The sequence below is a fragment of the Mobula hypostoma genome, chromosome 10 (genome assembly GCF_963921235.1).
Source record: "Mobula hypostoma chromosome 10, sMobHyp1.1, whole genome shotgun sequence".
In the NCBI taxonomy this organism is placed as follows: domain Eukaryota; kingdom Metazoa; phylum Chordata; class Chondrichthyes; order Myliobatiformes; family Myliobatidae; genus Mobula; species Mobula hypostoma.
Genome location: NC_086106.1, coordinates 40,167,337 through 40,180,172, shown reverse-complemented (window position 1 = coordinate 40,180,172; position 12,836 = coordinate 40,167,337). Strand labels below are relative to the sequence as shown.

The 12,836-nt window shown below is 44.8% G+C and overlaps 2 protein-coding genes across 2 annotated transcripts in view; both read left to right on the top strand.

Annotated features, from left to right (window-relative positions):
• The window catches only part of tbcb (tubulin folding cofactor B), a 34,599-nt gene extending 30,417 nt beyond the window's left edge, over positions 1-4,182 (top strand). Inside the window, exons 3-6 of the mRNA XM_063060375.1 lie at positions 203-299; positions 1,538-1,729; positions 2,605-2,677; positions 2,795-4,182. Coding sequence (XP_062916445.1) covers positions 203-299; positions 1,538-1,729; positions 2,605-2,677; positions 2,795-2,912 — 480 coding nt within the window. The 3' untranslated portion in view covers positions 2,913-4,182. The remainder of the gene's footprint in view (positions 1-202; positions 300-1,537; positions 1,730-2,604; positions 2,678-2,794) is intronic.
• A 2,780-nt stretch (positions 4,183-6,962) lies between these two features.
• Positions 6,963-12,623, top strand: LOC134352521 (uncharacterized). The gene is made up of 3 exons (XM_063059787.1): positions 6,963-7,081; positions 7,169-8,379; positions 12,486-12,623. The coding sequence occupies exons 1-2, from the start codon at positions 6,963-6,965 to the stop codon at positions 8,343-8,345; spliced, it is 1,296 nt and encodes a 431-aa protein (XP_062915857.1). The 3' UTR covers positions 8,346-8,379; positions 12,486-12,623.
• Positions 12,624-12,836: the final 213 nt, after the last annotated feature.

Sequence of the window (12,836 nt, the reverse complement as noted above, 5' to 3'; positions counted from 1 at the left end):
AATTCTATATTTAAATCCATTAAAAGAATTGGGGATTTATCAGATTCAGCGTGAACAGGAAGTATGTTTTGGGACAAAACTGAAGCAGTGTAGTTGATAAAATTTTGTTTGGGTACTGGGACAGGTTGCCACAATGCAGAATAGTTATTGCTACTTTCCTTAAAGTTAACTGGGATGATTGTTTCAAATATGTGTTTTCTAGGTAATAGACAAAAGTGGAGTAAAGATGGGAGAATATGAGGATGTTTCTAAAGTTATTAAATATGAAATGTCCAATGAAGCATATGAAAAGAGAACAGGTAAGACACTTGGAGTAAAATCACGTTCTAGTTAATTTTGACAAGTTTCTTTCCCATTTAAAATAATGAATTTGTAGGTATTTTGCATGTTAAATGAACTAAATATTTTGCTATCATCTTTGATTTTATTTCTGTAACTATTACTTGGTTAGATAGCCAACGTTCTACTACATTGGTCTTGAACAATACACTGAAATTCACAGAAGATACTGAGACGTAACGTGAGAGAATTTGGATGTAACATTCATTCTTTTTGACCATGTTGTTGGCACTCCTGTTGTCCTTAAGTTAAGATTTGCCGCAAACTAAACATGATGCCCTGTTGTATAGGATGGGATTTATGTCAGTCCTTTTAACCTTTTCACTATCTTTTTCTTACATGGGCATCACTCTGAAAGAAAATTTGTATACTTCATTAAATGGAATATTATTCTCAATGTACAGTACTGTGCAAAAGTCTTAAGGGCATGTACATAGCTAGGGTGTCTAAGACTTTTGCACAGTACTATATTTATCAACATGGAGCAGAGAGTGAGTTTGTAAATCTGGTGGATCAAAGGGTGTTGGGAATGGCAAGTGTGGGACAGGTGACAGAGGAGTGTCAGGTGCGAGGGTTGGTGTGGGTGCAGACACACCGAGCCCTGAAACATCAGGCAAGGTGTTTTGATTCCAAACAATTGGTTTATTGATTATTACAGAATGTCTCTCGTGTTTTCTGCTTCCTTCCCCTTCTCCCAACTATGATTCCCCTCTCCCTACCCCCTTCCCATTCTCAATCCACAATAGACCCATATCTGAATTGGATTTATCATCACTCACGGATGTCATGAAGTTTGTTTTATTTGTTGCAGCAGTACGGTGCAATACATAAAATTACTACAGTACTGTACAAAAGTCTTAGGCATTTGAGCTATGTATATGCACCTAAGACTTTTGCACATGTAGGTGTAGCTTAACATGCCAATTGAGTAGCTAGAATCGATAAAGAAAATGTAAACCACTCCTAGGCAAAACAAAAGAAAATCACACAAAGTCACAAAGCCCTTTTGCTTAACTTGTATATGAGTCTGAAATTGCTTCTGCGACTTTATTATTTTTTTGCCTGCAAGTGGTTTACATGTTATTTATTGATTCTAGCCATTCAGATAATTAACATGTTAAGTTACATCTGCAGTTGAAGTGGTTTTAACTGAAAGTACTTCTGGCTGCCTAGTAACAATGACTGATTTTTATTTCAGATTCAGCTCGTTTATTTCTGAAACGCAACAAGCTGGGCTTGCATAATGAGGAGCAGAGAGCAAAAGAAGAGTTGGAGATGGAGCAGAAACGACAAGAGGAGAAGGCTTTGGCAGATGGCATCCTAGTAGGTTCAAGGTGTGAGGTTATAATATCAGGACAGCCAACCAAACGAGGCACAGTGATGTATGTTGGTAAGTTGGCTGTAAAAAGGTTATGCAGTGGATAATACAGCCCAAGAACATATTGGGTGAGCATAATGCAATGTTAATTGAACCAGGTCAGTTGAATCAGGACTGAAAATATTGTCATCACTTGGGCGGTCTGGCCTCTCACCATCAGAGGAATTCTCTTTGTCCTGTCCAGCAGTCCCTAGCCTCTCAGCAACTTAAAATTAGTTTTTTTTATTTCCGAGTTTCTGATTTGAAACATTAAAATTCTTCTTTTCGTGGAAACTGCAACCTGCTGAGTGTTTCCTGCATTTTCTGTCTTTTTCATACCAGCACATCTGCAGTTTTTTTTTCAGTAACTCTTCATGCAGGACAATTGTTAAGTCTGTGATTTGAGCTAAGTATAAATTACTTGATGTAAATTAGGAAGTTAGACAGTAATTAAATATATCTGTAGCAAGTCTAAAGTAGATCAGACTCCTTGCATCCATGCAGTTTTGTTTCCACTTTGAATTTAAAATTTTAGCCAACCATTACATCAAGTTCAAACACAGAGTGGTAAGATTTGAGCTAGCATCAGGAGGTAATAAGAGTTATGCTGGCCATTTATTGTACTTTCAGCAGATTTATTCTTCATAGGCCTTAGTAGTTATGTTATACTTCTGATAAATACTGCATATTTCTACAGATCATTCATTTAAGTGGGCTAAAAAATATACCTCACATAAAATAGTGAATTAGATCTGCTTGTTGGTTCCAGTGGAACTTTTTTTCTAATAATATATCAAGAATCCACAGGCCTGTTAAATCAGTTACTGTCAATTAGAAACCTAGTGGGAGTGTTTTTGGATCTTGGCTGAACATTCTGCTTCCATCTAATTCTAGTCTTGCTGTTTCAGGTGAAACAGAATTTAAACCTGGATACTGGATTGGACTGAAATATGATGAACCTTTAGGAAAGCATGATGGCAGGTAAAGTCTTTCCTGTGAATCCCAAGCCCTCAGCACTTGGTGATTTTGAATGAAAGAAAAATAGAATTGCAAATGTTCATTCACTGTTCCTCATCAATAATTTTGTTCCTTCTGCAGTGTAAATGGAAAAAGATACTTTGAATGTCAGTCCAAGTATGGAGCATTTGTGAAGCCACAGTCTGTAACAGTGGGTGATTATCCAGAGGAAGACTATGGCCTGAATGATGAAATATGATTGCTAATCATTCTATATCTTGGAAGCATTGCACAGTGGACTTGTATCTTGATAATCCTGAATTCAATAATTCCTTGTTACAGTTGCATTCAAGTTGTTGGAGTTCCTGAACAGGTTGGGACTATGCACTTATTTGGCTAACATGCTGTGCGGGTTGTTTGCCTCATGATGAAATAGAGATGTCCATTACTTTTTACATTTGCACATTTGAAACATTTCTAGTTAGCAACTGACACTAGATATTGAAAATCCAGACAGAATTTACAAAACACATTAGCTTGACAAAAGGCTAATTGACTCTTAATAAAGGCTAATCAACACTTAGACTCTTTGTAAAATTGCAGTGTAAAATTATTGGTCCAGATGTAAGCAATAATACACTTGACCATAATCAGGGCTGAACAATGCCCATCATTACTGTGGATCAAGGGTTCCCAACATGGGGTCCATGGACCCCTTGGATAACGGTATAGGATTCCACGGCATAAAAAGGGTTGGGAACCCCTGATATAGATACTTCTGTGAAGCAAAGAGTTATCTTCTTTCGGGTTCTATCTTTTTATACTTGTGTATTTTATGATTCTGTTTACTATGGTAGATACCAGCTGAAGAAAATGATCTATTGATTGCCAAAGTACCTTTAGATAATACTGCCATATACTGTGGTAATTATCACAAGGTTGACAAATTAGTTCCCTTGTTACTCAATTTTACTTTAATTTATTGTTGGGAGACATAGGTACAAACTCTAAGTATTTGCAATCTTTCATCAGTCCTGCTTCCATACTGAGCTAAGGTGTTTATGCAGAGAACAGTGTGCATCAGCTATGTAAAACATGCTTCATTTTTACTTCCTAGGAGTTTATAACCTAGATCTTTAAAGTTTGTTCTCTTGCCAAACATTCTTTTTCTACCGTTTAAAAGATGAGCTAGTGACTTCTTCCACATTGCTCAAATGTTATTTCAGCCAGGGTGTGCAAGTAAGATTTCTGTTTCTTGATATTGAAAGGAAAGTTTGCTTTTTTTTTTGCCTTAACATGTACTACTGGTTATTATTGCTATTAATTAAAAGGTTAATCTCTATTGCACAGCCTCACTCCATAATTTTCATGCATAATTTTTTTTTAAAGTTTCTTACTGATTTGTTACCTTAGCACGTTTTGAACACACTTGACAGTTGGCTGCACTACCGAGGTATTTCTTGCAACAAGATTTCAACACATGTATATCGATGTTTTCTGCTCTGTAAAACAAAGTGGCGTAATAAAGCATCTTTACCCACGGTGGTGTTTCATTGCAGTTGGGTCTTGGTTATTGATTGGAAATGAAATTGAAATACATGATCAAAAGATAGTGGTTTATACAGCTGCAAAATGGGTAATAAATCTGAGCCAATGATTCTAGTGCATCCAAATTGTTCTTATGTACAGCAATATAGTTCTTTCCCTGAGGTGGAGAATAACCATAGCAACAGTATGATGGGATGTAGATATAATAGTAACATTGATTCTCTATCCAGTAAATGCTAGTCTTTATTGACCCTCTTGTGTTTCTGTGCAGGCCTTTCTGCTTTAATTGTTGTTTTTTTGTTGATTCAAAAATTTATCTTCATCATCTTCTCTAGCTACCTCTGCTAGAGGTAGAACAGGGGAAATATCATCCCAATCTTTACTCTGTGCTCCTTTTTTAAAAAAAAAATTCAGTTTCATTACAATTATTTATCATTCTTGTTAAATAGAGTACAAGTTCAAGTTTAATTGTCATTAGACCTGCATCCAAGCTCACCACTTTTTTTGTGGAATGGACTAAACTGCTTAATCTTTTAAGTTAAGCCAAATCCTCATCCCAGGAATCAATCTGATGAAGCTCCCAAATTGCAAATTTATGTAACTTCAGGTTTAATTCAATCATACCTGAATACAGCCAAATGAAATAGCGTTACTCCAGGGCCAAGGTGCAAAACACAGTACCAACAGCCAATCACAGCACAAGGCACATATTATTATGGCAGTAAAATACAGACACACAAAAAGATACGAGTCCATGGATGTGGCTGCAGTCTACAGTCGAACACAATACAGCTTGTCTTCTCTCAAGCGAACACGGGGGAGGGGGGGCAACACTGACTCCAGCATTTATACCACATACAGTGCCTCCGGCACTCCCGACTCTGACACCTCCCTGTGGGTAGCTTAAAATGTGACTGCAGTTTGATGCCTTGATCCCGAGACCATGCAGCTCCACTGCCATTCGCCAATAAATCAATGAATTGGATTTGCAACATTCCACACCACCAATGTTCAAGAAAAGCTGGACTGCACACCTCCCTTACGCACTGACGCCTCTTTGCGTCGTCGTGGCTATCCCTCGAGGTCGAGGATGATGGTCTTCGTTCTGAAGAAGTGGCCCACGGAGCGAAGATGCCTGTGCGTGTATTTGTTTAACGTGTACTTGATGTTCCACCGCTGAGGTTTTGGTTGGATTGTTCTTTGTCAGGGTCCTCACCCTACCAGGAGCATAGCTCCAGACGGCATTGCTCTCGGGATCACAGGACTGCACAAGCTTCTCCACCACGACAAGGTGACAATCCACGGAGAAGTGCACGCTTTGCAGAGGCTGCCCGGCTTCTATCAGGACCTACTGAGAGTCTGGAACATGGTTGCCTCAGGCCGGGAATCCCCTCCTCTGGCAGAGGGCGGGGTCCTGGCCGACCCTTGCCCTGCCTCAGCGGATGTCGGTGCGGCTCAGGTGTGTGGATCGACTCAAGCTGAGCTGCTCGTCGGGCCCAGGCTCCACAGCCTTACCCGAGAGACGAATCCACACAACTTGAGCCGTCTTTCATCGACACCCACAATCCCATTCAGGGATGCAGGCAGGAGGTACCTTTATGGGCTGCTGCTCCACACCCTCCACTTCCTAGCCTTTGTCCACCGTCCCGACACGCCATGGCGGTCGGTCTTTCCACCTGGAGGTGAGGGGGGTCCCCAATGGAAGTCCCTTTACAAGGGAGTCCTCCCCATGCACCTTGGGGATCTCGGCTGGAGGGTGCTGCATAAAGCGGTGCCCTGCAATAAGTTCTTTAGTCTGTACACGGATCTCCCAGCCGCGTGTCACTTCTGCGGGCTGGAGGAGACCGTGTACCATATGTACGTGGAGTGTGTGAGGCTGCAGCCCCTTTTCGCGTTTTTGCGTGGGCTGCTTCTCGCCTTCTGGTTGCATTTCAGTCCCACCCTATTTATATATGGTCATCCAGTAAGGAGGGGGGCACAGAGGGATGAGGATGTCCTTGTCAACTTGCTCCTGGGGCTGGCGAAAATTGCCATCCGTGGCTCCTGGAAAAGGGTGGCAGGAGGTTCTCCCCGGGCGGACTGCCTGGCTATGTTTAGGGGGTATGTTCGTGCCCGGGTGAACATTGAAAAGGAATACGCACAGTCCACGGCGACCGTAGAGGTGTTCCGGGACCGTTGGGCTCCGCGGGGTGTAAATGCCATCATTGATGAGGATGGCAATATATTGGTTTAAGATGTATTGTCTGTTTGTAGTGTAGTAAATATGTTAGTCACTGGGTTTGTAAATATTGTATAGCACCGACATTTGTAATAAAGAATTTTGTAAAAAAAAGCATTACGGTCCGCATCAAGTTCAGCTTCTTCAGTTTCTCCAGCAACGAGCAACGCACTGATGGGGTAGATAATATCCAACTGGGTCTTGCTATCGTAAAAAAAATGCTTGAAAAAGACAATAATACCTTTGGTTGACCCCATGAAAGCCGCTACGCCCGAGCACGCCACCATCTTAACAGAAGGTTTCATCAGGTTGCAATCGGTTCATCTCTATTCTTGAACTAAAAGACAACCTGCCGTTTACCTTCCAATCAATGCCGCACATCACCCACAGTACATTTTCCTAACGAAATCATGTTTATTTGACATAGGTGGCTGTGTTTATTTATAAACCGTTTCTTCCACAGGCTGAGGGCGCTGTATTCCGTAGTTGTCTCGGAACGCTGCGCTGCCGTGATGGAGGGTCTCCCTTTATTCCTCTCCATAAATGCTGTCTGACCAGCTGGGAGGGCCGCTCGGTGGTCCGAGAGTGCTGTCGGGGCGCACTGATTTCGAAGCATCGGAAATGATGCACTTGGAGGACTGGGAGTGGTCAGAGGGCTCGGAGTAGGTAGCTGCTTTCAGAGAACAGGGAGTGTTCTCGCGGCGCGTTGAGTTCGAAGGACTGGGAGTGAATTGACGCTGCGCTCGGAGGACCGGGCGTGGCTGGAGGGCGCTGCTCTCGGAGGACCGGAAGTGGTTGGCGGGTGCTGCTCTCGGAGGACTGGAGTGGTTGGAGGGCGCTGCTCTCGAAGGACCGGGAGTGGTCGGAGGGCGCTGCTCTCGGAGGACCGGAAGTGGTTGGCGGGTGCTGCTCTCGGAGGACTGGAGTGGTTGGAGGGCGCTGCTCTCGAAGGACCGGGAGTGGTCGGAGGGCGCTGCTCTCGGAGGACCGGAGTGGTTGGAGGGCGCTGCTTTCGGAGGACCGGAGTGGTTGGAGGGCGCTGCCTCGGAGGACCGGAGTGGTTGGAGGGCGCTGCTGAGGACCGGAGTGGTTGGAGGGCGCTGCTCTCGGAGGACCGGGAGTGGTCGGAGGGCGCTGCTCTCGGAGGACCGGAGTGGTTGGAGGGCGCTGCTCTCGGAGGACCGGGAGTGGTCGGAGGGCGCTGCTCTCGGAGGACCGGAGTGGTTGGAGGGCGCTGCTCTCGGAGGACCGGAGTGGTTGGAGGGCGCTGCTGAGGACCGGAGTGGTTGGAGGGCGCTGCTCTCGGAGGACCGGGAGTGGTCGGAGGGCGCTGCTCTCGGAGGACCGGAGTGGTTGGAGGGCGCTGCTCTCGGAGGACCGGGAGTGGTCGGAGGGCGCTGCTCTCGGAGGACCGGAGTGGTTGGAGGGCGCTGCTCTCGGAGGACCGGGAGTGGTCGGAGGGCGCTGCTCTCGGAGGACCGGAGTGGTTGGAGGGCGCTGCTCTCGGAGGACCGGAGTGGTTGGAGGGCGCTGCTGAGGACCGGAGTGGTTGGAGGGCGCTGCTCTCGGAGGACCGGGAGTGGTCGGAGGGCGCTGCTCTCGGAGGACCGGAGTGGTTGGAGGGCGCTGCTCTCGGAGGACCGGGAGTGGTCGGAGGGCGCTGCTCTCGGAGGACCGGAGTGGTCGGAGGGCGCTGCTCTCGGAGGACCGGAGTGGTTGGAGGGCGCTGCTCTCGGAGGACCGGGAGTGGTCGGAGGGCGCTGCTCTCGGAGGACCGGAGTGGTCGGAGGGCGCTGCTCTCGGAGGACCGGAGTGGTTGGAGGGCGCTGCTCTCGGAGGACCGGGAGTGGTCGGAGGGCGCTGCTCTCGGAGGACCGGAGTGGTTGGAGGGTACAGCGCTTGGAGGACTGGGGGAGCCGGCGTTGACGCGGCGCTGGTAGAAGGGAGGTTCTCTGCGAAGGTCGGTAAATGGTGGCGGGTGTTTGCGCAGTTAATTTACGTAATTACTGGATGTATACGTCGTTGCGGTTCGTTTTCTGTTTGTTGGCCGGTAGCTGAAGCACGAACAGCTGCTGAGGGGAGAGAGGAAGGCCGGGCAGCCGGGTGATGGTCTTGGTTGCTGCTGTTCCCAGGCCCGGTAACTGGTGGGAAATAAAACTTGACGAGGGCAAAGAAAACACGGAGTTCAAAGTAAATTTATCATCAAATCATGTATATGCTACCGTGAGTTTCATTTATTTGCAGACATTTAAAAGAAAAATACAAAAGTAATTTTATAAATGAAGACTGACAACAACCAATGTGTAAAAGAAGTCAAATGAAAATATCACTGAGGACGTGAGTTGTTGAGACTGCAGGTTGTAGAATCAGGTCAGAGTACTTAGTGAAATTATCCAGGCTGGTTCAAGAACCTGATGGTTGAAGTGTAATAATTTCCTGAAGCTGGTGGTGTGGGTCCTGAGTTCCTGCCCGATGGCAGTGGCAGAAAGAGAGTATATAGTGGATAGTGGGAGCCTTCGATGATGGATGCTGCTCTCTTGTGTTAGTGGCCCATGTAAATGTGCTCAGTGGTGGGGAGGGTTTTTACCTATGATGGACTGGGCTGTATTTACCTCTTTTGATCACAGAACAGAACAGGACTTCGACGTAGGATATAGTGCTGACTTTTTAACGTACTGCAAGTTCACTTTAAATCTTCCCTTCCTCATAACCATTTTTCTTTCATCCATGTGTTTCTTAAATATCTCTAATGCCTCTACCACCGTCCCCTGACAGTATGTTCCATGCACCCAGCATTCTCTGTGTAGAATACCCACCTCTGACATCCCACCTATACCTTCCACCAATCATTAAAATTATGACCCACTTATATTAGCCCCTTGAGAAAAGGCACTGACTGTCCAACTTGATAAGATGATAATGCATCTTATCTTATTCACCTCCTTCACTCCAAAGAGAAAGCCCATGCTGTCCTTATAAAACATGTCTCTAATCCAGGCACTATCCTGGTAAATCTCCTCTGCACTTTCTACATCCCATACTGAGGCAACCAGAACTGCAGACAATAGATTAAGTGTGCTCTAACCAGAGTTTTATAGATTTGCAGCATTGCCTCGTGGCTGTTGAATTTAATCCTCCGACTGATGAAGGCCAACACATTATATGACTTTTAACCACCCTATCAACTTGCATGGCAACTTTGTGGACTCTGGTTGTAGACCCCAAGATAGCTCTGTACCTCCATATTGCTAAAAATCCTGTCGTTAACCCTGTAATCTGCCTTCCTGTTTGACTTTCCAAAATGAATCACTTCACACTTTTCAAGATTGAACTCTATCTGCAATTTCTTAGCCCAGCTCTGCATCCTGTCAATGTCCTATTGTAACCTTCAACAACCTTTTGCACTATCTACACCACCACCATCTGCAAATATACCAGCCCACTCCTCCACTCCGCCATCCAAGTCATTACTAAAACTCTCAAAGAACACAGCTCCTAGAATAGATCCCTGCGAAACACAACTGGTCAGGGACCTACACTCCCATTTACAACCACTCTACTTTCTATGGGCAAGCCAGTTCTGAATCCACACAGCCAATTTTCCCTGGATCCCATGCATCCTAACTTTCTGGGTGTGCTTACCTTGGGGAACCGTTGTCATCTGCCTTACTAAAATTTATATACACCATATGGACTGCAGCACCTTCATCACCTTCACCTTTGTCACTTCCTGGGCATTGGTGTTGCAGCCACTGCAATGGAACGCAGTGCAACCAGATAGGGTACTCTCACAACTATGTGTTGCTTTGGATTTCCAGCATCTACACATTTTCTCATGTTTAGGATACTCTCCACAGTGTATCTATAGGAGTTTGTCAAAGTTTTTGGTGACATGCCAAATCTATGCAAACCTCTAAGAAAGTAGAGGAGCTGTTGTACCTTCTTTATGATGGCCCTTAGACTCAGTGGCCACTTTATTAGATACACCTGCTTATTGGTACAACTAATCAGCCAATCGTGTGGCAGCAACTCAATGCCAAAAAGCCTGCAGATATGGTCAAGAGATTCAGCATTTATTCACCCATCAGAATGGGGAGGAAATGTGATCTAAGTGACTTTGACCACGGAATGGTCAAAGGTGCCAGACAGAGAGGTTTGAGTATCTCAGAAACTGACCATCTCCTGGGATGTTTACAGAGATTGGTGTGATAAAACATCCAGAGGCACACAATTCTTCGTTGACCGGTCCTCTTTATGGAACCTCTTTAAATTTGTGTTCTCTTCTTCATCATTGACATCTCTTATGACTGTAGTACTTTAGTTCTTTCCTCTCCTTACTCCTTTTCCTCCACCAAACAACTTAATTGGCAGCTCTCATTTAAGCTCACCAACCTGAAACATTTATTCTTTTCCCCTCTCTTTATGGACCTGACCAGCTGCTTACTCAGTGTTTTCATTTCAGAGGATCTGTCATTTCCATTATGAAGAAAGCACAGCAGCGCCTCTACTTCCTTAGAAGTTTGCAAAGATTCAGCATGAGGTCTAAAACTTTGATAAACTTCAATAGATGTGTGGTGGAGGGTATATTGACCAGTTGTGTCATGGCGTGGTATGGAAACACCAAAGCCTTTGAATGGCAAATCCTACAAGAAGGAGTGGATACGACACAGCCCAGTCTGTCACGGGTAGAGCCCTCAGTTCTGGGGTACTAAATTAAGGGCGAACTTGAAGTGACAGCTCAATGAATACCATGAGCATATTTACATAGAGCGCTGTCGCAGGAAAGCAGCATCCTACCACCCAGGCCGTGCTCTCTTCTTGTTGCTGCCATCACGAAGAAGGTACAGGAGATTCAGGACCCACACCAGCAGGTTCAGGAGCAGTTATTACCCCTCAGCCATCAGGTTCTTGAACCAGAGGGGATAACCACTCACCCCATCACTGAACTGATCCCACAGCCTGTGAGCTCACTTTCAAGGACTCTTCATCTCATGTTCTCAATATTACTTGCTAATTATTATTTATGTTTGTATTTGCATAATTTGTTGTCTTTTGCACACTGGTTGTTTGTTCTGTTGAGTATGGCCTTTCATTGATTCTATTGTGTTCTTTACTGAGTATGCACAAGAAAATGAATCTCGGGGTTGTATATGGTGAGGTATATGTGGTTGGTTGGTAAATGTCTGTCTCAAAGGATAATGGGTGGTGATAATCATCACAAGCCTGGGTGGAAAGTATGGAGATCCTGAGATGCCCAGTCATCAAGATCCCCCTCTCGGCCTCACCAGTGCAGTCCAAAGGAAAGCTTATGGAGTGATACATATGGCACCGGCTTGGCTACAGGAGCTGCCGGAAGAATGTTCAGTGACGTCCAGCCGCCGTAGGGGCTCCACTGCAGATTAGCTGTCTGGGTTTACTCCTGTATCCTTCATCTCTCCCGAGGCTGCCCACAAGGCAGTGGAGCCAGGGATCTGGTTTACGAGCACCAGGGTGTGTCCACATGCCAATGGGCCTGTGTGCTACGTGCAGGGTCCAGATATCCTCCCCGTCCTCGGTAGTTCAGCCGGAGTCCAAAAGGAGTGCAGTTTCCGTGTGTCGCCAGCGAGGAGGCACTACATGAGGCTTGCTGTTGGAGAGGCTAGGTACCGGCAGGGAGAGACTTACTCACTCAGCTCTCCTTTTCGCAAAACTGCTGGCCAGTGGTGGCCAAAGCTGAAAATGAGAGCAACAAGCACTACCACGCAACAATCATTTTGACACCGACATATGTATTTTGATAATAAATTTACTTTATATCCAGCATTTTCTGTGTTAATTCTTGTTCATGGTCAGCCATTAAAAAGAATGGAGCATTCTGATGATGATTTCATTGACCCAATTTATTTTTTTCCATCTAAACTCTAATTATTTGGAATTAAATCAATGTGATTTGAGTATATTAATTTGGCATTTGGATCCACTTTGTTGAACAAGAATAATTTTTAAAACTGTAATTGGTGAACATTTTATTTTGATTGTAAATGACTGACAGAAGGCTTCATAACCTAATTTCTGTGTTTCTCATAGATCCAGATTAACCCGGACTGATTTGACATAATGGTTAGACACAGCAAATTACAGAAACAGGTGTTAAAACTTTACAAACAATTCCTCCAAGCTGCTAAAGATAAACCTGGCTTTTTGCCTCTGATTCGGGATGAATTTCATAAGAACTCCCAAATACCCAGAATGGATGTGATGCACATCGAGTACCTGCTGAGGAGAGGACAGAGACAGCTGGAACTTTTAAGGGAGTCAAATACCAAACAAGTTGCGGCTTTTATTAGATTCAATCCATCGAACAACCACGTGGCGCAAAAGAGTTGACATCTTAGTCTTAAAGACTGACTGAAGTTGGTTAATACTATCTTTTTGAAG

Bases quoted from the DNA above. Each gene is read 5' to 3' on its own strand.
- LOC134352521 (XM_063059787.1), top strand. From the start codon at position 6,963: ATGCTGTCTGACCAGCTGGGAGGGCCGCTCGGTGGTCCGAGAGTGCTG. The intron at 7,082-7,168 runs GTAGGTAGCTGC...CTGCGCTCGGAG, and splicing joins GAGTGGTCAGAGGGCTCGGA to GACCGGGCGTGGCTGGAGGG.